The 27,976-nt window shown below is 41.7% G+C and overlaps 5 protein-coding genes across 14 annotated transcripts in view; 2 read left to right on the plus strand and 3 right to left on the minus strand.

Annotated features, from left to right (window-relative positions):
• The first annotated feature begins 612 nt into the window (after positions 1-612).
• Positions 613-3,193, plus strand: LOC108034830 (probable medium-chain specific acyl-CoA dehydrogenase, mitochondrial). Its single transcript, XM_017109942.3, has 3 exons — positions 613-778; positions 1,772-2,128; positions 2,191-3,193. The coding sequence occupies exons 1-3, from the start codon at positions 761-763 to the stop codon at positions 3,073-3,075; spliced, it is 1,260 nt and encodes a 419-aa protein (XP_016965431.1). The 5' UTR covers positions 613-760; the 3' UTR covers positions 3,076-3,193.
• Positions 3,194-3,453: 260 nt separating this feature from the next.
• On the minus strand, positions 3,454-8,149 carry LOC108034829 (tonsoku-like protein). The gene is made up of 5 exons (XM_017109941.3): positions 7,777-8,149; positions 7,541-7,712; positions 4,918-7,431; positions 4,693-4,868; positions 3,454-4,629 (listed from the first exon to the last, which is right to left on the minus strand). Exons 1-5 carry the CDS (start codon positions 8,045-8,047, stop codon positions 3,542-3,544), a joined length of 4,221 nt encoding a protein of 1,406 aa, XP_016965430.1. The 5' UTR covers positions 8,048-8,149; the 3' UTR covers positions 3,454-3,541.
• A 122-nt stretch (positions 8,150-8,271) lies between these two features.
• Positions 8,272-27,976, plus strand: part of LOC108034904 (fibrillin-1) — a 44,612-nt gene continuing 24,907 nt past the window's right edge. For 2 of the 6 annotated variants that reach the window (XM_050886466.1, XM_050886467.1), the window contains exons 1-2: positions 11,474-11,565; positions 11,691-11,743. The gene's annotated coding sequence lies outside the window, so the exon portion shown is untranslated. Of the gene's footprint in view, positions 8,349-11,471; positions 11,566-11,690; positions 11,748-27,976 lie in introns of those variants that run through there. The other 4 variants (XM_050886461.1, XM_050886465.1, XM_044095231.2 and 1 more) reach the window with 4 other exon arrangements.
• LOC108034903 (uncharacterized) lies at positions 12,232-16,863 on the minus strand. 2 transcript variants are annotated; one of them, XM_017110131.3, is made up of 2 exons: positions 15,218-16,863; positions 14,984-15,152 (listed from the first exon to the last, which is right to left on the minus strand). In XM_017110131.3, the coding sequence occupies exons 1-2, from the start codon at positions 16,515-16,517 to the stop codon at positions 15,118-15,120; spliced, it is 1,335 nt and encodes a 444-aa protein (XP_016965620.1). In that variant the 5' UTR covers positions 16,518-16,863; the 3' UTR covers positions 14,984-15,117. The 2 variants fall into 2 exon arrangements, with proteins under 2 accessions (XP_016965619.1, XP_016965620.1); XM_017110130.3 differs by having other exon boundaries at positions 12,232-16,840.
• Positions 17,860-27,901, minus strand: LOC108034906 (sensory neuron membrane protein 2). 4 transcript variants are annotated; one of them, XM_050886471.1, is made up of 10 exons: positions 26,854-27,901; positions 23,293-23,450; positions 23,087-23,234; positions 22,867-22,999; positions 22,016-22,068; positions 21,258-21,518; positions 20,755-21,187; positions 18,490-18,608; positions 18,305-18,430; positions 17,860-18,227 (listed from the first exon to the last, which is right to left on the minus strand). In XM_050886471.1, exons 1-10 carry the CDS (start codon positions 26,962-26,964, stop codon positions 18,051-18,053), a joined length of 1,719 nt encoding a protein of 572 aa, XP_050742428.1. In that variant the 5' UTR covers positions 26,965-27,901; the 3' UTR covers positions 17,860-18,050. The 4 variants fall into 4 exon arrangements, with proteins under 4 accessions (XP_050742428.1, XP_016965626.1, XP_016965628.1 ...); XM_017110137.3 differs by lacking the exon at positions 22,016-22,068 and having other exon boundaries at positions 22,862-22,999; XM_017110139.3 differs by lacking the exons at positions 22,016-22,068; positions 22,867-22,999 and having other exon boundaries at positions 26,854-27,899.

The raw sequence follows: 27,976 nt of genomic DNA on the forward strand, positions 1-27,976 counted from the left end.
GGGACTTTCTAGGTCTTCTATGGATTTTTTAACTTAATTTAGTACGCCTAGTATACCCATTTTATACCTATTACCGAAAAGAGTGCCTTACGTTGTGAACTAAAAGCTTTTCCTTACGTAGTTTACTAAACATTACGATACATAACCTTACGTTTTGATAAGCTTTTTTTAGGGTATTTATAAGAGTATATTGATATTTTAAAAAAGGGGGTGTGTCTCTTTTTTTAAACCTGTTTTTTTATGAATTTCAATTCCTAAAATTATTAAAAATTATTTTATATATATATTTAATATATATTTATATATATACTTAACCGGTCCTTATGTTGAAATAAAAATGGTCCCTTAAAAAAATCTTGAAAATATCATATCATTTATCATATCATATCATATCAAAACCACTTTTGATTTTGAAATACTATATCTTTTTGAAATGGAATTAAAGTAAGCAGTTTTTAAAAACTTTCCATGGACAGCGCATACGAATGTCGAGGGAATCTACCCTTATCTCAACGTCTTGCATATGGGTACATATGTTTACGTCTGTGGCCGTTCGTCACCGCGATTCTGTAGCTTTCGCCACTGCCAGCGCAGCGCAACAGAGTCCAATGTCCAAGCGGCGCTGCTCCACCGCCTTGTACATATACCTCCGCTATACCGGCGCATCGGCAACTCGTTTGGATCATTTCGCTGCCAGCCACCGACGAGTTAAGGCGACCTAGTTAAAACTTAGGAAAATACGAAAATAAACCCCAAGCCAATGGCGTTCCTCAACAAGGTGAGCATAGTTAGTTTAAGCCGCGGTGAAAGTGAAAAACACATCAGAACCACATATACTGTGTACGAAGGTTCGAAGTTCTCGCAGATTGGTGACGACAGCAACTGTTGATCGTCTGGGATTTGGCTTCAAACAAACATACATATAATCGAGTGGGTTCCGTTTCGTAAACACATTTGTTGTTGCCCATCTGCGGCAATCATCTGTACTTTGCCCCCCTCGGAAAATTATTATTAGCGGCGTCTAATGGCGGCTTGTTTTTGCACTCGATTCACTTTATTGGCAGGCCTGACTAAAGTTTATAAAATTTCCCTTTGTTGTTGAAAACGTATAAGGGATCACATAGAACCGGAACAAAGTATAAAAGTATATGAGGTATATGATCGACCTCATATATCATTTAATCATGTTTAAAATTAATCTAATGGATTGAATTTAAATGATTAAGTAGAATAATAGTTGTGCTAGATTTACATATTTTTTAATTTATTCATACTAAGTAAAATTCAGAGAACAGTATCAGCAGCTTAGTGCTTTAAATATAAAATAATATCTGGGTATTATACAAATATATTCTTCTTCAGAAAAAGCATAAGTTTTAGTTGATTTTAGTATACTGATAGGACTTAAAGTTTCATTATCAATCTTCTATTACAAAGTAACAACCCCGAGATTCGACTAAGCTGATTGCATATATTCTTTTTTCTAACAAGTCTAGCTTGCTGCGCCTGCTCTGCGCCAGCTGGTGTCTGATTTTATGTTTAAAAATGAGATAAGATCTGGGTTTTTACAAATATAATATATAATATAATAATTAAAAATAATTAAAAATATATTCTTCTTCAGAAAAAACATTAATGTCAGTTGTTAAGATTAATTTGATTGATAAGATTTATTGTTTCATTATCAATCTTCCATTACAAAGTAACAACACTGATAAGTCGAGTCTGATTCTGAAACTTATTTTATATATTCTTTTTTCTAATAATCTAGCTTGCTGCGCCTGCTCTGCGCCAGCTGGTGTCTCAAAGCCGTGCCTACGCCGCCGTGTCCCACGTCTCCCCCAATGGCACCTCCTTCGCCCTCACCGAGGACCAGCTGCAGCTGCAGGAACTGGCCCGGAAGTTCACCCGCGAGGAGATCATCCCAGTGGCCGCCCAGTACGACAAGAGCGGCGAGTACCCGTGGCCCATCATCAAGAAGGCCTGGGAGCTGGGCCTCATGAACAACCACATTCCCGCTGACATTGGTGGCCTGGACCTGGATGTGTTCACCACCTGCCTGTCGGCCGAGGAGCTGGCCTACGGCTGCACCGGCATCATGACCGCCCTGGAGGCCAGTAGTCTGGGCGTAAGTAACTCGAATCAAATTCGCTCACAGAAAGATGTTCTAAATCCATTCACTATCCCCAGCAAACTCCTGTGATCCTGTCCGGCAACAAGGAACAGAAGAAGAAGTACCTGGGCCGTCTGCTCGAGGAGCCGCTGGTCGCCGCCTACGGTGTCACAGAGCCCGGAGCAGGATCCGATGTTTCCGGCATAAAGACGCGCGCCGAGAAGAAGGGCGATGAGTACATCATCAACGGCCAGAAGATGTGGATCACCAACGGCGGTGTGGCTAACTGGTACTTCGTGCTGGCCCGCACCAATCCGGATCCCAAATGCCCGCCCAGCAAGGCCTTCACCGGTTTCATTGTGGAGCGCGACTCTCCCGGTTTGACGCCCGGTCGCAAGGAGCTGAACATGGGACAGCGCGCCTCCGACACGCGTGGCATCACCTTCGAGGATGTGCGTGTGCCCAAAGAGAATGTGCTGATTGGTGAGGGAGCCGGCTTCAAGATCGCCATGGGCACCTTCGACAAGACGCGCCCTCCAGTGGCCGCTGGAGCTGTGGGTCTGGCACAGCGTTGCCTGGATGAGGCTTTGAAGTATGCGCTGGAACGCAAGACCTTTGGCGTGCCCATCGCTTACCACCAGGCTGTGCAGTTTATGCTGGCCGATATGGCCATCGGCGTGGAAACATCCCGCCTAGCGTGGCGTCTGTCCGCCTGGGAAATCGATCAGGGACGTCGCAACAGCTACTACGCCTCCATTGCCAAGTGCCACGCCGCCGATGTGGCCAACAAGATCGCCTCCGATGCCGTCCAGATCTTTGGAGGCAATGGCTTCAACAGCGAGTATCCCGTGGAGAAGCTGATGCGTGACGCCAAGATCTACCAGATCTACGAAGGCACTTCCCAGATCCAGCGCCTCATCATCTCGCGAAACATGTACGAGGCTGCCAAGGGCAACGCCTAAGCCAGTGCTAATAAGGATTCCTCATCATCATTCACCTCAGTCGCCGCCATGCTCATTGTCGACACATTCACAAAGCCGATTAATAAAGTACAATAAGTAATAGTTACATGAAACATAAGGAAGTGTCCATCATTAATCTACTTAAGGAAGCAGAAGTATTGAAGTAAACCCCAATCAAGAATATTTTCAAATCTTCTGAACCGCTCGAGTTCGCCTGCTCTTGTGCGCACTTACCCCCAAAAGTCTAGAGTCTAGACCATCGCAAATAATTTCGCCAGCTATCATCCCAGCCGATAAGATAAGCCCAGTGGGGGCTGAGTGCTTGTCCTACTTAGGCTCAGCTATTCGGCGTACTGTTATCAAGTAAGCGATAAAGGGTATACTCAGATTTGCTATATAATTGTCAAACAATAAAAAATACTCTGGGACATAAAACATAATGAAAACAGTTGAACATGATGAGACTTTACAATTCCGCATCGTTTCCATCAGCCAGAAGCTTAAGGAGACCTTTGTACCGCCTGCCACTTTTCCGTCTACTCGATGCGGTCAGCATCTTAGCCTTATCTCCGAACTTCAGCTGCCAAATGGACTGAAGTGTCTCCAGAACACCTGGCATGGCGAACACCTTTTCGTCAATCGACAAGTCCAAGCGCCTGGGCACCTGCTGTTGTTGCTCGAGTTTGTGGAGACGAGTGTCGTCCAGAAGATTTGTACAATTGGTGGCCAACAGGGAGTGCAGTTGGGGTAGTTCGTCCAGTAGGTATCCCAGGGCAGCTCCGCTAAGTCTGGCATTGTCGCCGATATCCAGCCACTGCAGTTGCTTGGCTTTGGCCAGGTGCTGGGTTATCTGGTACAGGTGCGCATCGTTCAAGCCACAGCCAGCAAGCTCCACTCGTATAAATCGTTCGCAGGTGCCACCTTCGAGCAGAGAAACTAGTCGCTCTCCCAAAGCAAATGCACTGGCCTCGTCCAAGGGCCAGCGCACATAGCTGAGGTTCAGTTGCTCTAGGCGGCAACTATTCAAGTGGTCTGTCAAACGGCGCACACTCTGCTGGGTGAGTTGATTAAAGCTGATATCAAATCGGGTCAACTGGTTAAATCCTAGGTCGAAGTCCTGAAGCTCCGTAAGCTCGCATTGAGCAATATAAAGTGAAGTCAGAGCTCTACCAGCAGGACTGGCACAAAACCTACTGAGTATTCGCAGGCTGGCATTACCCAGCGGATTCTGATTTAATTGAAGCTCTTCCAACAGCTCCAGTTTATCCATGCCCTGACCGCAAAGCAGGGCCTCCAATCCCTGGGAGCCGATTGCATTGCATTGCAGACGCAGGGCCTTAAGTTGAAGCAACGTGGGCAGTGACTTGCCCAACTGCTGGCAACCTTCGTTACCAATAAAGTTGCGAGAGAGATCCAGAACTGTGAGACGCGCTTGATGGAGCAATGCTTTGAATATAGGCTCTGTTTGCTGTGGCCGCATCCACATGCCTGAGAGTTCTAGCATCTGAGTGTTTTGCGAACGCTCCAGGAGAAGCTTTACCTTGCTGTCCACAGCTAAAAATTAAACAATTTCTTGAGTACACAAGGAGACAAAGGGATTCTTAAATAAATGCTTACTTTTCTGCACTTGATGGCACATTTCCTCGTATCTCTGCGAGAGGGGTGATATTTTCCAATCCAGAATGGTGGCCATCAGCATGTTTTGCTCAAGGGCTACACTAACCGCATCTGTTTCCTCATACGCAAAGCCATCCGCCGTCTTGAGTCGTAGGAGAGGTGTTAGTCCAGTCAACCTGGTAAAAGAATTATGATTAGTTTTGGCAAAGACGTGTATAAGCTTACTTATTATAACGCCTCCCGGCTTCCTCAGCCAACCAGCGAATGTTAATATCCTGCAGTTTCTTTCGCTCAATGGGAACGAGTAAAAGTTCGTCCTGAACTTTGACTTTAAACGACACAGTAGTGGAAAGAACTGGAGTAGTTTGTACCTTTATAGGCGACGATTTGGACGGAGATATGAGCAGCTGTATGGTGCTCGTGGTGGAATCGGGTTCAATGGTGCGCAGGCTTATTACCGATGCAGCGCCATCCTGCGAGGATTCACTTCCCAAGGGGCTTTCGCTTCGGAACCTACTGAAGCCGCTGTCCATCAGGGTGGCCTGATGCTTTTTTCGACTAGGCGCAGCTGAACTGCTATGGTTACTACTCATGCTGGAGGAGCGGGAGAGGGTAAGTTTTCGCATTTGCTTCTGACGTTGCGAGTTCTCCATATCCGGAGTGCTTTGGAGTAAATCTTCCTCCCAGTTTGCTGGCAGTGACAATGCAGAGTCCTGAAAATTCTCTTTAGAGGGGCGACTGCAAAAATCTCCGGAGTTGATGCGCTTGCGCTTTCGTTCCGGACCCACGTCATCGATCAGCCAGCTATCCGCATCCACCTCATCCTCGTCAAGAAAAGCGTTGCGTTTCTGCTTGCCGATATTGCTGGTGCTGGGAGGATCATCGTTGATGCGATTGGGTCTCTTAAGCTGCGCCATAACAGTTCTGTATTCCTTGCTAGCACTAGGTTGCGTTGAGCTGCCGGATTTCTTGGAACCATATTCACTCACCGAACGGTTGTGGCTGAGGGATCTTCTATTACTCTCTTGCAGGGCCTCCTCTTCATCTTCTTCCTCTGGTAAGCTTCCCCGCTCACTTCTGCTCGCTCTTTTAACATTGGCATTGGTTAGGGGACGGGCATTCCGGTCGCTGCAGATGCCCACCTTAGAAAGCGTGCGGAGGAGTCGCTCTCGTAATTGGGCATACTGTGCCTGCTCTCCATCCACCAGCTGCGCTCCCTCGCGCCACTTATCTAGTCCAGCAATGCAGGTCTCGTTGTAGTCCGTTCGCACAGTAGCATCCGCTCCTCGGTCCAGCAGGAGTTCGGCCACATCCAGGAAACCATTTGAGCAGGCATCAAAAAGAGGAGTTATACCATCGCAACTGGTGCCTCCCTTATCGTTGATGGCAGATGCCGCTCCCTTGTCCAGCAGCAGCTCAACAATATCCCGAAATCCATGATTTGAGGCCTCATGCAGTGGCAGCCATCCTGCGTGATCCCTTACATTGACAGTGTGGCCCTGGTCAATAAGGCGTCTGACCAGCTCCAGGTTGCCAGATATGCACGCCTGATGCAGTTGCGTCTCGCCCTTATTGTTCTTCTTGATGACTAGGGACCTGCTTCCTCGTGTGGTTCTCTGCGGGCGCGGTTTCTCGCTCTCATCCAGGTCACTGGCGTCCGAGTCAGTGAGAGTGGTCAGGTCGAAGTCGTCGTCCCAATCGGGAGTGTTTTGCTGCAAGGCAGCACCACCGGCTTCGGCATCTTCATCATCGTCGCCCAGGCTTTCTTCCTGGTCCAAATCAATCCCCTTGGCTGTGGCTTCCGCCTCTAGACTTTCAACTAGAACTTGCATATTATGCTTAAGCATCAAGCGCCGCAACCTCACCATAGCAATCTTCACAAGCTTGTCAGAGGAGCTGCCGGCCTTCTCGGCTTGCCGGAGAGCCTTTTGATATGCGTCGTGGACGGTCCAAAATGGATGAGACTGCTGCTCGCATATCTCGGCAATGGTGCAGAGGGTGGTGAACGCCTCCGAGGGAACATCCTGGTTTACCTCAAACTCTTTCCACAGATACTCCAAGGCCTTGTCAAACTGCCCGTTGTCTCGATAAGTCTGATAGAGACTGACATAGATGGGCACTAGGCTTTTTCCAGTTTCCTGGTTCAGTTCAGCGCTCGCCAACATTTTTTGGTAGTAAGTCAAAGCTTTCTCGTAGTTCATCAGATGACAGCAACCGTCGCCTAGTTTCTCGTAAAGACTCTTCAGCTTGCCGTAGTCCACGGAGCTGGTCAGGACCAGTTCGTCTAGTGTCTGGCAGATCTTCACCACGATCCTTAGCTGCTTTTCAATGCTCCCTCGATCGTTCTCATCCGGTGTGTTCTTCTTGTACGCCTTAGTGAGTATGTGCTTGGCGCTAGCAAAGTCTCCCGCCTTGATCAGTATCTCCGCTTTGGTGATCAGAGTCTCGCAGATCTTCTTCACCTTATTGGGTAATCGCTTGGCCACCTCCAAGGCCATATTGCAGTAGCGAAGTGCCGACGTTGCGTCGTTCTTTTTGCAGTTGAAGAGCAAGCTCATCGAAATGTAGCACAAGTGGGTCAGGTCCCACAGCTCGTGTGTTTTACTGATCTTTATGGCTCTATCGATGTACTCTATGGACTCTTGGAAAGCCTCCATGTGCTCTTTAACCACGCCGATGTTTAGGTAGCACCGGGCTTGCATATCCAGTTGCTCCAATTTCGAAATTTGGCCGGAAAGTCTGTAAAATAGCGTTGTTAGTAGGTGTCATGCTTTTGAGAGAAAATATATGAAGAGACTGCTCTTAAATCTCTGTGGGGATATCTTATGTTTCTATAAAGAAAACCTACTCCTTGATCAGCAGGAGGCTGCGTAGGAAACTCTTTTCCGCCAGTTTCAGTTGCTCCATGGCTCCGGAGGCGGAGCTGTCCGCCAGAACCTGTCCATGTAGAAGGTGCACGCGACCCAAAGTGGCATATGCCCGCTGTTCCTCCACCTGGTTCTTTAGCCGCTTGGCGATCTCTGGGGAGGAAAACACGGATTATACAGGATAGTCCCAAATTACGAAGTGCGCCTAAAAACTCACTCAGGTAATCGCCTATGTGATCCTTGGCCGCATCGTAGTCGCACAGCAGGGTGTACATCTCGCCCACCATCCTCTTGGCCTTGGCCGTCTCCAGCTCCTTGCCCATGGAGGCGTAAATCTGGGCCTCCTGGACATATTCCCTGACCGCATCGTTGTACTTGCCCTGCTGGTTGTAGAAGTCGCCCAGCTGGTTGCAGCTGACCGCCAACTGATCTCGGTGGCCGTCGCTGCGCGCCTTCTCCTTGCGCTTCAGGTAGCGCTTCTCATCCATTAAACAAATACGCAAAACGGACTCAAAAAACACAAAACAAAGCTAAAAAATAAAATAACTAACAAAACTTCGACCACCTGATATCGATTTTGTTGTTTGTTGCGATCGGCGCGAATTAGGGATGAGACAAACGATGATTTGTTGTCTGTGCTATCGATCCTGCCACAAATTGGGCCACATCGATACTTTCTCGAATCATATCAAAATATCGATAGAAGTACAATTGATTTCAGAAAAGTGACATTTGATCAAGAAAAGTTGTGTTAAAAAAATTGCAGTCTTTTAGAATTATAAATATTAGGTAAGGGTGCCCATCAAGAATTATTTCTAGTGCATGTGTCTGTAAAGTACATATATCACATGGTCGGTTGTACTATACTGTGTACTAAATTTGAGTTAATTAATGGTTAACGAATTCATTCGGTCGTTTGTCATTAAATATGCGAAAAAAATAAAAGGCTTGTGCTTAATGCTACATATTGCAATATATCTTAAACAAATATTTATTTTTGAAAGGTTTGGTAATCTTATTAGCTAGCACGTGTTTGCATTAGGGTGGAGCTCAAAAGGTTTAAAAAACGGAACTTTAAAACTTCCCTTTTCTGCGCGCCAAAAATTTGTTTTAAAAATTTGGAATATTTAGCCCTATAATAATTTTGGATTTTCATTTTTTTTTTAATTTAATATTTTAAGTGAAATTACTTGGTCTGGTAAGATTAACCTTCCCAAAAATAGGGACTATTTTTTTTGTTTTTGTTTTGGCCACCCTTATATTCATTCATACTTACATACATACATATATAAGCAAAATGTTTTCATCTTTACGGTTTTTCAATTTCTTTTCGGCTTAAAAAATTGCAATGTTTGATTTAAAAATTATCTGACTTCATATAAATAGGCAAATATGTAGATTTATTCCGGCGATAATTTGGTTGCATACATTATTTATTATTTCACACAGTGTTGCCAAATCAACATTTTGCTTTCTCCCTAAAAAATCTCAAATAGTCGATATTTTCCTAAAGAATAGTTATGTTAAAGAAATTAGTGTACAGTACATCATTTGAGAAATTTTTCTTGTACACTTCCTCTCTATTGAATAGCTTATACTAATTATTATTATTTTCTTATTTAGTTGCAAGGAAATTAATTTCTTTGTAAAAACTATGTAATACTGCGAGGGAGGCTTACATATTTCCGATCTTCTATGCTAAAGTACCAGATAGAAATGGATGACAATATAATGCTTAAAGTTAACTTAAACTAGTTTTCCCGCTTATTCTATCCTATAGTTTTTTCGAATTATGCGTGTTCACCAAAAATGAATGAATGCCAGCCATTAACAAGTCAACCCAACCGAGACAAAGGTTAATTGAGTCGGCTTGGTACACAGTCAAGTGTAAATCAACAACAAAAAATATAAATTTCAGACAAAGGTTTGTTTTTGTTTGAAAGTATAAGAGAGTAAAACTTTCGGTATACATAAAAGAAATTTTATTTGTAATAACTTCTTCTAATTTTAAAATTGAAGTGTTCACAGTATTGTTTGTCTATTGTTTCTTATTTAATAAGAACAAAGCAATTACTAGAAAAAAAAAACATTTACAGGCTTTTCCATGCCGCAGCTTTTTTTGTGCAGTATGCATAATGTTAAAAAAAGAACATTTAGTCTTAAAATTTCAAGATTTTTGTATTAATTCATAATTTTAGATACTAACAAATACATATGTTATGAGTTGACAAGAAGTGTAGTCCTCTAATAAACATTTTAACACTACCTATTAAATTAAGGCACTTACATTTTTTTTATCTTACTTAGTTTAGCAGAAATAACGAATAGAACATTTTTTTGAGTTAACTACTTCCTTGAAAGGAGTTTGCAACTTTAAAATCGTGCTGATTTTTATTTCTGCATTTAGGCCTTTCAAATAATATTTTTTTAAGTGTGATATTAACTCATGCACCCAATTTAACGCCCAAATCTGGCTTTTATGACACAAAGATTTGGAATTTGCTTATACATTTGACTGCTTTTAGAACAAGCCATAATAGAATTCGCAGAGAATTTGTTTTAGGCGACATGATTTCATGGTTTCTCGTGATCAATAGTATTTCATCCGCTTACCGGTGCGGAGCTACTTTCTTGTTTAACTGAGTAATAAGGTAAGGTATAGGTACAAAATAAGTGTCTATAAGACTTCCTCCAATAAAATACACATTTTTAAAATTAAAAAAAAATTGTAGAAAGGTAGTTCCTTTTGTTAATGTTGTGTACGTTGATATATGATCCAACAAAAACACTTTTTAACGAGCTAAATCTAGTAACGATTGCACCCACAGCAAACAAAAGTTCTGATATCATCTTTTGAGACAAAAATGTCTTATACTGTATACTAAATACATTTTCTTAATTTTTTTACATTCGGCACGCTTTATCAAAATCGTACAGCTAAACCCAAGCATATTGAATAGCGGCGGGTCAAATGTAAATAAATAAGAAAATGTATTTATTTAGTAGATCGTACGTCAAATGTTGGGTAATTTCAATAACTATACAGATTAAAAGTTAAGTTGAAATCTTTAGGGCCGTTTTTAAAGCAATCGGAGCAGAGCTAAATAAAATCGGAATAAAAAAAACTTTTACCCATAATTTTTAAATTAGGGAATTAAGAATATGTAATTAAGAATTACGTTTGAAAGGTGTAAATTGTATTTCGAAATACCTTTCTAGCGACACATAGCACAAGCCCAAAGCTTTAGCAGTTCGCAAGTTAAGGGTGTTTGAAATGTAGCTATTTAAACTGACAAACAGAATTAATTTTTACACCCGTTACTCGTGCTGAAACTTTCCCAAAAGGATTCTTTCTTTTGCGGGTAGTATATAAGTCGAAACCTGACGGATCGGATAACTATATCTTATAGCTCACACAGGAATAATCGGGGAAAAAATTCAAAATATTTATATTTTTCATGATTCTTAACATTCAACATCCAGCGCTGGGAAATACAATTTTTTATTGGTTAGGAATCAAGTCGGACTTCTATATCGGAAAATTGGTGGGAAAATAATATGAAACAAATTAAGCTTCGGTCTTTTTTGACATATTATCTTATATATTTTGGAAAATGATTGTATTTTTAATAAAAAATAAAAAAATAAAAATCGGACGACTCTACATAAAGGTTTTAAAGAAAGGGTCAGAAAATAATGAAGCTAGCCACAATCCTAAACCATTTAATACTGTGTTTCTAACATCGATTAGTTTTGAGAACTGCAAGCGTACACAAACTTCTGCTTGCCGGAGTTCACTTCCTTTCCTTAGTAATTCTTATGATAAGTAATTCAACAATCATTCGACCGGAAATATATTTAAGTTCTTCAGCAGTATATAATGATTAAATTTTGTTCATCTGCTTTTAATAGGAATTTCTCTGCTTACTAGTTTAAAGCTACCTACCGTGTAGTTTACAGTAAACTAGTAGTTTAAAAGTAAGACATACTGTTTGGATTAAAAAAGGTAAGTAGCGAAAAGAGAATAATACTTTATTTTAACGATTGTTATGTTATTACGGAGCATAGAATAAAATTCCGTATGCGTTGATAGTTCATTAATACTAAAAATTCCATTTTATTCTATTCCAGCCTAGCTTTAAACGAATTTTTGCGGGATCGACAACAAAATTTAAAGCGCGCACGTACGTGAGTAAAACCCTAATTTGTTGGTGAATATATTTTTTCAACGTATCAAAAAGCATCCTATATTGTATACATAAAAATCTAAAACTCATATACTAAACTCAAACTATATAAGAAAAAACAACAAAAAAATGTTTAATTTTAATTTATACATTTTAAATAAAGAATTTTCGAGAAGAATCATGACAGAAAGATATTGCACAGCAGGTGTTACATCAAGAATACAAATTGATAACTTGCTGAATGTTAAGAACATTATTGGGGAACCCAATCGAGATACATTCTCGGCAGTTCTTTGGACCACTTTGTCTTTGTCGATGTGCTCGGTTTTTATGTTAACAAGAGTCGGCCAAGAACGGGTTAACCAAATTAATCACAGTCGCTGCTTAAAGATACATACGATCTATTCGTACTTGGCGACGTTCGGCGCGTTGCTAGCTTTGGTCGCCAACCAGTCTCTGAAAATAAATTATTTTCGTATATTTCGCATTCGCATGGTTTTTACTTTTATTTTATTATCTAAATCCTATTTATAAGGCTTACGGTTTAATAATGCATGAGTATTCTGTCATTATGCTAAATTAGAGGTCTTACATAGATTATTAACGCATATTTACAAGTCTCGAAAGTGTCACCCTAATGGTTACCAGCCAAGTTTTTGTTCCAATTCAGGTAAACATCGAAGGCACTTTTTGGCCTCGTTGTATTTGTTCTCTGGCCAAATTCATAGGAAAGAATGGTTTTGGCTCCTGTTTTAAGTTTGGTCTCCTCAAATTTGGCATGAAAAGGGCTGATGGTAGTTTGATTTTTATTAATGGTTAATGTTGTGGTCGCTTTTTGATTTTGCGCTTGAGTTGCTGGTTTTTTTTCGAACTTGGCATTGAATTTCTGGAAAAACGGGTGGTCGAAGGGATTCTTAGTGGTGGCACTTGATTTCGTTGTTGAGGTAAATAAATATGGCCTTGGTGTGGTGCTTCCTTGACGAGAGATTGGTGCCGTTGTAGTTGAGTGCTGAGTTGTTGGTGAGTAGCGGTTGGTGATTCTCGTTGACGAAGGCTTCTGAGTTGTTGGTGAGTAACGAGTTGTGGTTGAACGAGTAGGTGCAGTTGATCCTGTGGTGGGTGTCCTTACAGATATATAGTGGCTCTGGGACTTGGTTGTTGGGCGGGTAGTAGTGGTATAACGAGTTGTAGTTTTTATTGTTGGATATTGCCCATATGGGAAATGCAAGGCGATTGATGGATTTGTGGTCTTGTTTATAAAAGATTGATGAGTGGTTGTAATTGGCCGAATAGTAGTAGTAGGCCGATTAGTGGGTTTACTTAGTGTTGTTGATCTCTCAGTAGTTTTGCTTACTGTTGCAGGCTTCGCGGTGGGTTTATAAACAGATATATAGTTGTATTGGGACTGGGTTGTTGGGCGGGTTGTAGAGGCATATCGGGCTGTAGTTTTTGTTTTTGAGTTTGGAGAATATGTAGCTGAATATATGGCAGCATATCTATCTGTGGTCTTGGTTATTATAGGTTTGTAAGTGGTTGTAATTGGTCGAACAGTTGAAATAGGCCGAGTGGTGGTTTTGCTTACTGTTGTTGGTCTCGTTATTGTTGATGGTTGTTGGTAAGATGTTGAAACCGGATGTCGCGTTGGCTGAGAAGTAGACCGTGTTGTTGGACGAGTAGTTGGCTGAGAGCCTAAGTACATATTTGGACGAGTTGTTGTGCGGATTGACCCATTAGTTGACTGAGCCGTGGACCGTGTAGTTGCTCGAGTAATCGCTTTAATGGTTGGACGAGTAGTAGGCCTATTGGTTATCACCGAACGAGTGGTTGTCAAATATGCTGGGGCTTTCGTTGTGGCCGTATAGCGATTACTACTTTCTGATATTGTGGGCCTAGCGGTCGTAGAAGTTTGCCATGACCATAACGGCAAGCTAGTTGGTTTGGCCGTAGTTGAGACTGGTTTTCTAGCGGCCGCTGTCAAAGGTTTTCGTGTGGTTGTTGTTACAGATTGCTTTGTAACGCTTAAAGTTGTTGCTGCTGCCGCAGAGGTGGCTGTAAATTTAATCACCTCATTGCGGAAGCTGTCGCTGCTGACATAGGGTCTGTTGACCAGCTGAGTGGGCTTAGATGGGCTGGAGGGCTTCGGCTTGGGCTTGATGGGTGCTTGAGCGGGTACAATTGGTTTGCCAAGTAGACTGAGGAACGGATTCTGGGCATAGGATAAACTGTCATGGGGCTTGATTTCTTCTGAAGTGTGTGAGGTAATAGCAGTGGGTGTAATTGAACCTGGGGCTTTCAGGAAGGGATTGTGATCATAGTTGGGTTTTTGGGGTGGGAGAGTAGGTTTTTTCTGGAGCTGGCTGTTGAAAAATGGATTGGTTGCATATAGTTTATGGGTTTCTGGCTCCTTGGGAGCTGATATATTATTCGTTTTTTTATTTGTGAGTTTTGTGGGTTGGGGTATCTTGGCTGCTTGCAGGAAGGGATTTCCCGCATAATTTGGACTGCTCGCTATCTTTTGCTGTGGGCCCTCGAGAACCGTCTGGTGAGGCTTCACTTGGGGCCTCTCGCCATAAGGACTGATCATATCCGCCTGTGCAATCTCATTTCCCTCGAAGCAGTCGCTCAACTGGGCCAAGTTCTGATTCCTGCAGTGTCCGTTGTAGACTGTCCAGGCATTGAAGCCATCTCCCGATAGTCGTGTGTGTTCTTCGTGGATTGTGCGGATGCACTGCACATCATCGGATATGTCTGAATCCAGCAAACGATCGCATTCAATGTGGCAGGCCTTGCCACTCGTCTGGTCATGGGAACACCAGTAGATATCGCTGATCTGGAACAGACCATGATCCTCACTGCCATCTGTATTTAGTTTTCCCACAGCTGCTGTATTGAAAGAGGACTCATGCTGGGCAATGCAAACCCAGGTGGGAATCTCCTTCATGGGTATCTTATGCTTATGGTAAAGTTCCTTGGCCAGCTCACAGCGATTGTAGATTTTTCCCTTCGGATGTGGAGATGCCTTCTTGACAAGATCATTTGCCTTAGGTGGTTTTGCAACTTCCCCGAGCAGATCTTTGCCCTCGAAACAGCCGGCAATATCTGCTCTAGTCTTTTGCCTGCAGTGCCCATTGTAGACAGTCCAGGCAGTGAATCCATCTCCCGAAATCCTGGTGTGCTCCTCGTGGATGGTCCTCACACACCTAACATCATCCGTGATATCCGAGTCCAGCAGGCGATTGCAGTCGATGTGACAGCCCTTGCCGCCCCCATCGCCATGGGTGCACCAGTAGAGATCGCTGATCTGGAAGAGCCCGTGATCCGCGCTCCCATCCGCATTCAGCCGACCCACAGCTGCCGTATTTAAGGAGGACTCATGCTCGGCGATGCACACCCAGGTGGCCAAATCCTGCATGGGAAACTTGTGTGAGAAATACAACTCTTGGGCTAACTCGCAGCGATTGTAAACTTTACCCGTGCGTTGTTGGTGTGTTTGAGTGTGTGTCTGATAGTGTGGCTGATATTGTACTGACTGTTTGTGGCTATAGAAGGGGTTAGCGGGGGATTGTTGCTTAAGGGGGGATCCAATGGCATTGGGATGCTGCCTGGGGGGACTAACGGGGCGCGGTCGCAGGAAGGGATTACCCGAGTAGGCAGCCACATTGGATGGGTAACTGAGAACGGGCTGCGCTGGTCGATAATACTGATTCACAGCCGGGCTCTGATGCACTTGCACCTGGCCATATTGATAGGCATAGCTGACCTTGGGCTTCACAGGAACTCCTCCGCCGCCAATGGCATTGGGGTGCTGCTGATGAATCGGAGGCTTGGCAAAGCAGGCTGCCACCTGTTCGTAGTGCTGGTTGAGGCAGTTCCTCTGGTACACGGTCCAGGCATTGAAGCCATCTCCCGAGATCTGTGTGTGCTCCTGATGGATCCTGCGGATGCACTGCACATCGTCGGCTATGCTGGAGTCCAGGAACTGATTGCAGGTGGCGTGACATCCCTTTCCAGCCCTCTGATCGTGGGTGCACCAGAAGAGGTCGCTAATCTGGAAGAGACCATGATCCGCACTGCCATCCGCATTTAGGCGGCCCACAGCCGCCGTGTTAAAGGAGGACTCATGCTGGGCGATGCACACCCAGGTGGGAATCTGCGGCATGGGCAGCTTGTGCTGGTAATACAGCTCCTGGGCCAGCTCGCAGCGGCTGTAGATTTTTCCCTGTGGCTGGATTTGGGCCACCTGTTGGTAAAATTGGGTCACAGGATAGCTGGGGACCTGAACTTGCTGGGGTTTCTGGTAGGAGGCGGCCACCGTGAGAGCCGTGCTGCCAGGACCTCCGCATCCTGCCACATAAGAGGCCGCATCCTGGCGGCAGTAGGCGCCATAGGCCTGCCAGGCGGTGAAGCCATCTCCGCTGATCCTCTGGTGCTCGGCATAGATTTTCCTCACGCACAGGACATCGTCGGCGATGTCATCGTCCCGCAAGCTGGCGCAACTCAGGCCACACCCCTTGCCCTGGCCCGGTGGCGAGCACCAGTAGACATCGCTGATCTGGAAGAGTCCGTGGGAGCCACCGCCCAGTCCTGCTCCGCCGCCAAAGGCAGCCGTGTTAAAGTCACTCGAGTGCTGGGCTATGCACACCAAGGTGGCAACCTGGGCGGCAGGAAGCCCAAAACGCTGCTGCAGCGAATGGGCCAGCTCACAGCGATCGAAGATCTTGGCCGAGGCCAAAAGCGGGAGCAGCAGGCAAACCACTGGCCACCTCAGCATCTTGATTATTTCTGACACTCGAACCCGCAGCTATCACTCTTTTATAGAGAACACAGAAAGCACACAACAAACTGGAGCAAGATCCTTAGGTCATTTGAAATTCAAATTGTACAGCGATTTCGAGCGCGTGTATATCGGTTTTTGTATTCGCTACTTTTTTCTTAAATATTTTTTTGATTTCCAAATGGCTGTGGGCGTTTGGACGTTTCGTTGACGACTGAAGTCTCTGGCGGTCGCATCTTCAGCCCAAAGTCAATTTGAATATGACGACGTCGACTGCCGAGCGAGACAAAAACTGGTTGTGGCTATTGCATAATTACTGCGGCGGTCCGAGCTGACAAAAGGTTCTCGGCCACTCAAGAACCCAAAAGATTGGAAGCGCGAAAGACTACCACATTATCGAATCAGCCGTAAAAAATTAGTTAGAAAGTTCTGCAGTCGCTGGGCCCATTAGCTGCCCATTTGACAAATGGAATTAATTCGAAACACCCGTATTTATGGGACAGCCGACTGGCGAGTCTCGAGCGCTTTTCACGCGTTTTTAATCGCCTCGTAAGACTCAATCAAGCAATCGACAGGCGCGATTTGCGGCTGTCAATCAATTTCCGAGTCTGAGACGCGGACCCCACCCCGTAGATAGTGTCTCAATCGCATTGTAATGCAAACAAACACCTTGGATGAGCTTTGTTTATCTGCCGAGCGAAATATTTTGTTTGCATCTCCGATTGACCAAGTCGCCTTTTTATTTTCGCCTCCGTTGCCTAAGTTTTTGGTGTTTCTGCGATAGCCAATTTGATGCAATATAAACTGTGTTTTAATTGCCGCTTTTTTGTGCAAATTGCTGGGCCGAAAAACTGTTGCTGATTGATTAATACCCGGGTTCCCTCATTAACTGGTCTTGAACTTGAGTCATTGCCAGGCAGAAGGGAGGCGGATCGATCAAGGCTTCGGCCAAGCAAAGTGATTTTTGTGGTTAGCATTGTCTTAGAAGTTTTGGAATAATTTTTTAAGCTTTTTCTCCTTGGAAACCATACATATTTGACTGGGATATTCATGAGAACTCCCTAAATAAAGCCACAAGTCATGCTATAAAGCCGCTTTCTGAGAAATATAAATCAACAGGTTATATAATAAGTCCAGGCACCTAAAAGAAATTCGTAAATAAGTGCGACTAAATAGCATTTGAATCGAAATACTTAAATTCCTAACTATATTTCGTAATCAATGCAATCCAAAAATTTATAAGCTGGGATATTCATAAATAAGACCATAAATATATTCTAATGCTTTTATTTGAGCAGCCAGCTTCTTCAAGTTTCAAATGAAAACAACATTTTGATAATTCGTAGTAGTTTTTCTTGTTTTTTTTTTAGTAAACGCTAAATCACAATACAATAGAATCACATTTAAAAAATAAATTATATACAAATTCGTAGACAAAAACAGCTTGTGTTACATCCATAGTTATCATAATAACATAAAAATACATTTTACATAACACTCAATAACAAATACGTATTTATGATTAATATCTTACTTCACGGGCGGCTCCTCGACACGCCCCTTCTGGTAGATATAGTATACCAGGCAGATAACCGCCACTCCAATGCCGCCGCACAAGGTCGCCCAGTGGACAATATTGAGGGTTTTTAGTGTGTTTATCAATTTCTTTTTGAAGAAGGCCACCATTTCGCCATTGAGTTGGATGCCCTAAGGAAAAATGCATTGTAAAGAAATATTTTTTATAAAAAAAATCAAAAGTTCAAGTGGGTTGAGCTATAACTAACCTCTTCTACCCAAATGGCGGGCATCAAAACTGTGGGTAGATTTTCGGTGATCCCTATTCGATTAATGCTCTTGAGGAACATATTGAACTGAACTCTTTTGCCGCCTTGCAAGGGCGTGCCTGTCAGCTGATGAAGAGAATATATCTATAAGATTTTTCCAGATCGGACAAATATATGTATCTTACCGACTGCACATCCACAAAAGTCTGATGCTTTTTGGCATCTGGCTTTAAGCCTCTTATCATTTTACGATACTCATTCGAGGCGCCCAGCATATGAGGCAGCGTCAAAATCACAGGGGCATCTAGACGGAGATTGTAATTAAAATATATATTACTTAAGAGATACATTATAAGCAGACTCCTTTATTTGCATAACCTGCTCCTTGAACGCCTCACTGCATTCCATTTTAATTATTCTGTTTACATTGCTGATATTATTCCGAAAAACAGGATTATGTGACCTCAACAAAAAGGCAGCTACTTAAATTTAATTTAATTAAAATAATTGGAAGATCTTCCTCAACTCGCGGAAGCTTTTTGGCCCCTCATCACGTTTTCGTGGAACAACATTTATTTATTTACTTAACTACTTGTGATGTCTGAACCAATTTGTAAGAATTTCCTCATCAGACGAAATATTTCAAATGCTCATTACTGAAACTGTTAACTCACGTTTCAACAATTAAACAAAAAAAATCCGTCGAAAGGAAGGCATCGCCAAAAGAATCTCAAGTTTGAAACGTGCGCGATCGGCAAACACCCAAACAAAAAAGTTTAGAAAAAAGGTATAATAAAAATCAAAGTTAATGCTTCAATTTGTAGAGCGTTCACAGCACTCGAGAACATCATAATGATAACTTGAGAGCTCATTATATCCCCTAGTTCAATGAGGGGCAACACTTTTGATTTCAGATGCGCAATGCCTTGGGGGAATTTAATGGAGAATGCGAAGCAAAACGTTTTTGGTTTCACGAATCTCAAGTGTTAATTAAGAAATTAAACAATCGAAGAAGATCAAAGCATCCCACACAGACTCGATATCAAAATCGGCATCTGAATCTATGCTTAAACCACAGTCCCAGCGAAAAGCGTTTGCAATTTGTCAGATCGAACTCAGCGCGTGTTTATTGAGATCTTTCCAGATTTTTATATCTGTTTAGCGTTTGATTTAAATTTTATTAGCCGTGTTTTTGATGCCTTCGCTTTGCACCTTGCAAGCAGTTGATTTGCATATAAAACGCATTAAAACCCCAAACTAGACCTGGCACCAACTCTGATAGCGTGATTGGTAATAAAAGATTTATAAGAGGCTGCCTTATAATTACTGAGGTAATCGAGCACAACCTGATGACAAAGGCGAGTGCTTCGAGAGGTGTCTTCTGGGGTTGTTCTCCTCACCAGTTAATCGCCATAAAACAAACACAAAACCTCCATGACAAGGTTCATTTGCATAACAAAATACGAAGAGCAAAAATTGTCAAATATTATTCCAAATATTTCCGGTTTTCCTCGGATTTTTATCACACAAATTCAGCAAAACGGAAAGTTCATTGTTTGAGTCTTTCGTTTATTTCTGGTGCTGACCATATGGTAGTCAGACTAGCAGTGCTCCAATTAACGATAAAGTTTTTATGAAACTGCTCAAACTATCATTAAAACTTGAGTTAAGTGTCCACAAAATACAAGATCACAATCAACTGTCAAATACCTAAACTATCAACATAAATAAAATGCTCATTAAATTAAATCAGTATTATTCCAGCAAGAAACAAAATGTTGATAAACATTCGAATAGCGTTGAATCACATTATTGATACTCTAACCAATTTCTGTGGAAAAAAATCAGGGGATTTATTTGTAGGAATCATTCATGAGGAGGGAATAGGGGATTTCCCTCTTTATAAATAAATTTAAATATCATGCACTATAACTTAAACAAAACTTGTAATGTGGTATTTTTATGTTGGTTATAAACAATCCTGATATGTTATATTAATGGTCTTTACCATATGTGAGTTTTCCTAAGACCTACCCAAAGATTGCTAGAGCTAAAATACTCTTCAATAATGCGTATTTAAAAGTAGATCGGCAACACAGAAGTCTTTGATGTGCTCAATTTATGGGAATTTTTTGATATGCTAATTTTGTTTATACTGTGAAATAACATGAGGAACTACAGATAAGCGGAAGATAACATAACTGAAGTCAGTTTAAATATTTTCTGAGTCTAAGGGGAAAAAATGCGACACTTTTAGCTGTGCATATATGCGTGATTCCATGACGTTGTTATTATTATAAAAACAAATACGGAAATCAAACTATCAGATCTTCTTGATAATATCATCGCTTGACATATCATTAGCATTTCATTTTTGAAACACCAAATGCTTTTATAAATTTAAATTGGAATTCAAAAAAGGAGAGCTTAGAGCTAATATAGAAACTCACCTAAGCAGGTGGTCAAGTCCAAGGCCCCCGCGTATAGACATCCATTTTTCCTCTTTATCACATTGGCCAACTTGTCAACGCAGAAGCACTCGTTATCATGTTCCGGACCAATGTCGTTGATAAAGTTTTCTCCGATGGAGTACCGGTATCCCGGGATTCCCTGGTACTGAATGTCCGTCTGGTAGAAGAGCTGCACTGATCTACAGATGTCCGCGCTGAAGATATACATGGAATCCCCTCGCTGGCGAAAAGGCGGATAGGCCGATGCATCGGTTCCATTGATCTGATTGCAGACCGAAGTTTCGCCCTCTGCGCTGGCATTTAGCCACACCTGCAGATTATGCGAGTCGTCTAGCTTTTGGATCTCCAACACCCTCATGGGATCCCCTTTGCCGGTATGAACTTCGTAGACCTCATGTCCGGAACCATTTTTCTTCGGAAGGAATGTAGGTATAAGTATGGGGTTTCTTTTTAACATTTTACTAGGTTCAAGTTGTACTCACGTGCCCAAAGAAGGAGAAGGCCAGGCTGCCATCGCTTTGCTCCCTGATAGTTTTCGAACCACTCTCCTTGATCTGATTGCATATGGCCTTGGCAATGCCCTGAGGATTGATGCAGAATCGCACTCCGTCGAAGAGGTATTCCCGCACGGAAGTGCTCACAAACATCGATCTCGGGTCGTTGAAGACCGCCTTCAGATTGGCATTCAAATGAACCAGCAGCAAAGCCAAGCCAGGATCGTTCTCAGATATTTGCAGGACAGACTGAAATAATTATAGATTTCGAAAACACACACATCGTTAATTGAGGAACATGCACTCGGTGATTACCAGAGCTAAAGGGCAAGGCAGAAAAGTTTAGTATTTAAAAGTTTTTGAAAAGCATTAGCAGCAGGCGGGGCGGTTAGCCATAAATTAGTAGCAAAGCACAAGCTCAAATTTGTTATTATTAATTATGTTTTTTGCGTTGCGATGTGTGTGAAAATTGACGTTTCCAATCATTCGGCTTTCAGCTGCCGTTTCCATTGACTTCTCCTCGTCAGTCGCTAGATCGAGTCGACAATTTATCAAAATATTTACATAGACGAGAGAAACCCAAGGTGAGTGCCAATCAAAATTTTGCTGTTCTACGTCTGATGTGGATGATCTTGACTTTGGCAGTTTGAAGTTTTTAGTTTTGAGTAGGAGATGCTCCGAATTGCAATTAATATAATTAAATAGTTGCTAAGCTGTCAGAGCATCTGAAAAGCTGGTCAACTTACTTTGACACCATCGACAATGCTGATCATGATGCCATGTACCCAGCTAAAGGGCGCTGTATAAGTTTTGAGGTCATTAATTCGGTTTATTTTTATATTTTTTTTTTATAATATCTTACTCAAACAGAATCATAGTTCCGTTTGCAATAAAAAGCTATTTATTATGTGAATGTCTCATTCGATTTTATCTACATTTAATTTAAACATCTGCGTACTTTCTCATATTTCACATAGTAATTAATGGCTGTCATCTAAGATTTCGTATTTGAATAAGTCTTAGTTAAGAGTGGTCTCTAATATTTGTATTTTAATGATTATCTCAAATTACCAAACTCTTTTAAGAAAATAATAATACGAGTATTACTGTTTAATTCTAGTTCTAAATTCAGTTAGCATCCATTAAACCTGGTCCAATCCCGACCTATCCCACTCCAATCAAAGTTAAGTCGACGCAATCGGCGCAATAAATCAGTAATAAAAAAAATCGTTAGCTTAATGGGCTATAAGCAGTCACTCCATAAGATCCCCAATATCCAATGACGCACGTCTGGGGTAAAATCATAATTAATAAACAATGAACTTAAAACGGTAAGTAAAGATAATAATAAATAGCTTGGAGCCGCTGGTTTGGTCCTAAAGCAGAACAAAGGCAAACAGAGCCGGGCGATGGTATCGTCCATCGCAGAACCGTGAAAAGCCATTACCATTAAGTTAAATATACCAAGCCATGCAACTGAGTAAATCTTTGCATACAGTATCTATATGGGCAAAGCAGTCTCTATTGAACAGAAGACCACCACCAGTGGGGAGGGTTTTACACCCGTTTAAATTAGTAGTGGATAAAATTACTTTACGTTTCCCTCGAATACGTTCCATCAATCGTTTCAGGACCCGTACTCCTGGTGTCTGATTCAATCGAGAATTTAGCCTATTGGCAAATCCCTGAAAGATATCTGTGATTTCTCTTTCGAATACTTGTAAGAATGCCTGTAAATTTATTATAAAAATTGTAATTTCTTGGCGGTATTTCGATATTTAAATGTATATGTTTTATGCGTTCGTATTTATACCTACATTCATGTGCATATTGAGCGCCACTATACGATCGTCTTGGGTATAAGGGGCTGAGGCATCTGCATCAAAATCGAAGTGCACATTCTGCACATAGGAGATTTTCGATCCATCCCTCGAAAAATGCTTGACCTTCTTCTGACGGAACTGCCTAGAAGTATCATAAGATATATATAAAATATTCTTGGCATTAATTAGCTTCAACTCACCTGTACACATAGGGTCCTATTTCCTCTACAATGGGTATGGCACCTTGCTGAATCCTATCCGGATTGGTCACATTAAATATGTAGACTTTGAAGTTCAATGGCTGGGGCAGGTTCACAAAACGTTTGTATTGTTCCGAGCCATCTGCTATGATGACGCTCTGCAAAGATAATAAATAGTCAGCCAAATTAATTGGTTTATCACTCATAAATATTTAAGTTTATTTATGTTTTTGATAATGAGAATAACATGAATGCTGATGACTATTTTAAATATTACCCTAAGCTTTGCAAATAAATTATCCATGCTGATGAGATTAATTTAAAGTGGTTCTAACATCGCTGGTCTTCAACCTCATACAAGCATAGTACAAATTATTGATATATATTATTTAATACATATTATTATTTATTTGACTTAACTGGAGTTTTAAATTTTTATACCCTGTGCTCAGTTATATTAATTTTTATCAGAGCACATTTTAGCGTTGTTTATCACGCAACTAAGTCGATTTTTATGACATTATGACGTCGTAGTGGCAATAAAAATCCAATCAAAAATACCGGCACAAATATTAACCTGAAGCTAAGCTAAACCTGTTTTTGTTTGAAAAATATTTTTCTCCACAAGCCATGCCTAATCTTCTTTTGTTATTGTGCTAATTATAATTGAAAATTATTAGCAGACAGAAAAGATCGTTGACCACGTGAATTATTTGCCTTAATTTTGCATTTGATCAAAACAATACGATTAATTAAGTTGCGTCTCTGTGCTTTGCCCAAAAAATATTCCCATGCTAAAAAACCTTTGCTGTTAACCTTCCATTTTAATTTTTACAACCCAGTAGGCAGAGAAATATTTACGATTCACAGAAAAAAATTGGCAAAACATAAAAAGGTCTACCAGAAAACATAAATAAAAGTGAGAAACAAGTTCAAAACATGACCAGCAATATAATTTTACGGTCTGCCCCTCGCACTTGATACAATTGAAGAATTGTCAAAAGAGCTGAACCCGAGTCTGGGCATATATCTATATGACTAAGGCAGATCCCAAGGTCAATGCACAAGCGGACTGTTCAGCTCAGCATATCGAAGAGCATACAAAACGTTTGATTAACCTCAAGAGCCAAAGAGGGTTCAGACATTCGGCTGACAATGGCCCAAAACTCATTCAGAAAAAACTACAAATAATTGTTGCGAAATAGAGCGGTTTTGGCAAAGCGACAGGCCAAATCGAAACGTGTTCACAATATTAATTTGGCTTGAATTTGGGACAAGAATGTGCTGGGTCAAAGGGGCGTATGCGTAATTTTCTGAAGGTATCAAAATAGAGAAGGGCTTGATTAAATTTGAAACATATATTCAAAGTCCTAAGAATATTTATCATATTTATTGCCATTATTTACAACTTTAAAATATCTTTAACTCAGAGGTTTTTAGAATAGCATATAATTATGGATTAAACTATGAATCAAGTTTAATAATTAATTTCAAATATACAAATAAAAATGTTAAAAATTGTTCAAATATTACACCACTTAAAATATCCCAAATATGGGTCAGAATGAAGGAAAGAAATGGTAAATGTCCGACATAAAGGCCCAGAGAGCGGTACTTTTGTTTGGCATTGCTTGCGGGCCAAATTGCACAACATTATTTGTTTTGACCATCGAACAGACTTCAATTGCTTCGAATTTCAATTTCGATTCATGACTCGTTTGTTTTGGCCAGTTGTTTTGTGTCTTTGGCGCCTGCATTTGAATCCCAAATAGAGATGGTTAATGTGCAAGGGACGGACCACCTTCAAGTTGAAGGCCCCCGATTTGGAGGGTATTTTGGCCATTCTAGATTGGATCTCGAACGCGTCCGCACGGAAGTTCATTGCTAACGATGGCTCGTAAACAGAGTTTTGCGGCCCAACAACGTTATGGGTGGCAAGCCAAGTTCCAGGGGCAGAGCCACAAAAAAAGGCAATTAACTTGGCTTGGATACAACAATTAAAAAGAGCAAACACAGCCACTACACGAAAACGCGGCGACTAAAGAGATAAAACCCTGTGTTTGCATTCTAATTACAATAAAAAACAAACCCTCGGCTCAAAGTCAAGCCAAGTACTCTTAGTCGCCTTGGCAATGAGCGCCGAAGAAGTCACGTTTGATTCAGTGAGCTAAGGGAAACTAGTTTGGTTAAAAATATTATAAACAATAATTAAGTCTCCGTGACTATGTATATTTAACTTAAGCATCAAGTAAGTTGTATCAAAGATGTTATAATTGAGAAAAAAACAAATAGAATTACTTTGTAAGTGGTTCTTTTAATAGTCTTGTTTAAATTTACAAAAAAAGAAGTTCAACTTCTTAAGTATTTTTCACATCATTGTGTTTCGGGCCACCCCAATGCCGCGCATTTGAACATGGTCATAAATAAAATGCGTGGAAGGACAAGAACATGCATCGTAATTGAAGCGTTTGTTTTTGGCTCTAATGGCTGGAAAACCCAATAATAATAAAGTGCATTTGGCTGACAAATTAATTCGCATTGCCCGTGGCATTTCAATTGCATTTGGCATTCGCTTAGAGCGTGACCCAAGGGATCGCTTCTCTGGTTCCATACGAGTGTGTAATTAGTTCGTGTCAAATTCGGATATATTTGAGGGAAATGAGATTCTATTGCACTTGTTGGCCCAGCAATTACACTTGTTACCGAACTTACATTCGTTGGGTTATTTGGCCTGCGATGTCATTACGGATAAGCTAGTTAATGTGGGTCTTTCGTGCTATTACCTAGACCACGACCTTATAGATCAGTAACGTCCGATTTGGTATCCCTTGCATAACGAATTGCGACAGCTGATCAGATGGTCAGGCACCCAATGTAATTAAGGAAATTATTATCAGTATAAATATTAGTTTCTTAAAGATCTTTTACGCTTGCAAATTGGAAAAACCGGTTTGGTACTCTACGCCTACGTTATTAAATCTATTATGCATTGCTTCGAACTTTGAACTTTACTTGAGTCATGCTAGTCTAACGAACTATAATTCTTCGTAACTCATTCAATAATCACTGCTAAGCTTTCGTTTTGCCACTTGTCAGCTAGCAAGAGTCAACAATAGAATCTTTTTTTCGCCATTGTTTGGCTAGTGAGAGAAAATATCTGTGTGAACTTTGGAAGCAAAATATTTGCCACTTTAAGTTTCTAATGAAAGGCTGGGCTTGTCAGAGACTAAAAAAAATATCTTGGAAGGTTTTATAAATAAGATTCTGTGAGTTTAGTATTGGGAATTTTTTGTGTGAGTCGCTAATAGTTCAACCAAATAATAAATAAATAGTTATTTTAACCAAAATCCAAAAATTTAAGTCTTGGAACAAATCAAATATTGTCAAAGATCCATAAAGATATGTTTATTAAAAAGATAACTTTCAAAACCTGTTTCTTTAGGTGCAGTAAATCACATATTTCCTCCGGAGAATTAAACCCAAGGCCGCTTGTACTTCGTTTTTCCCATTAAAATTCTTCGTATTTTGTGTAATTCTTCATCACCTTTTGGGGGAACTCACCTGCTCGACCTTTTTGTGCACCATGTTGGGGAACAGAATCCAGCCGCAGTAGCCGCCCAAGCCGGCCACGCAGACGCCCAGGGCACTGACTATGAGGGACCAGTGGAGCATTTTCGCGGATGCGATCTGACGGATTCGAGTTGGAGGTCTACGCAGATGGGTCGAGACCCATTTATCGGGCTCGCTCTCTTTTCTCGATCAAAACGCCGGCAACAGGTATGGAATTTTTTTCTGGTTTTTTGTTTTTTTTTTTTTGGCTTTCGGTTTTTGATCGAGCGGAGCTTTGGCCTGACCTACGTCAAGTGAGAGCCACAGTTGTTGGGGTGTCGATCTTGTTGTTGTGTGCCGAAACAAAGCGCACTATTTATAAGATACCCGTTTTGGGGCTTTTTTTGGTGTTTGTTATATATAATTTTGAAATAAACAAGTTGCCGAATGCGATGCGATGCGGCCGCCTTACTATATCGTATTATATGTCCCTTATAGTAAGAGCAACCTCTGTATTCGTAGACGCGGTATATGTGCAGGTTTTTTAAGTACGAAAACGGGTTTGGCTGTGGTGTTGCAGTGAAAGCTTTTTTCCGCCATCAGCTGGTACAATTAAAATATTTTCGTTAATTATATTTGCGTTTTTGCCTAATTGGGTCGAGTCACAACTTCACACGCGCCAAAGGAGTAGCTTTTCCCTGGTCTTCCCCATCGAGGAATCGCCGGCCAAATGACAGCGGTGGTTAATGGTGGCACATATTTATTTGATTCTCGGTTAACGTAACTTGGCAGGCGAACTTGGCCGGAAAATGGTGGGCGGCTTGCGGTGGCGATAGAAATCAGGTGCACATTTACATTAATGGCCGCACGCGAGGGGAAAATGGGGAAAACTTCCGCCACAAAGCGGAGTGAATCAGCAGAATAACACAACAATTTCCAGCGCACTTTTGTAATTGAGTGTCGGCCCTAAGTGCGATTTTATTGAGATTTTCTCGCTGCTGGGTTACTTTTCGCTTTTTCGAGATTTTTTAACCGGAGATCCAACCGCTCGGAACAACCGTTGACGACTGACAGAGTTCAGGCCAAGCTGCGATGACAATGCTGTGACTTATGGCTTTCGGCGGCCAGCAGTAGA

This window comes from Drosophila biarmipes, chromosome 3L, assembly GCF_025231255.1.
Source record: "Drosophila biarmipes strain raj3 chromosome 3L, RU_DBia_V1.1, whole genome shotgun sequence".
Lineage (NCBI taxonomy): Eukaryota > Metazoa > Arthropoda > Insecta > Diptera > Drosophilidae > Drosophila > Drosophila biarmipes.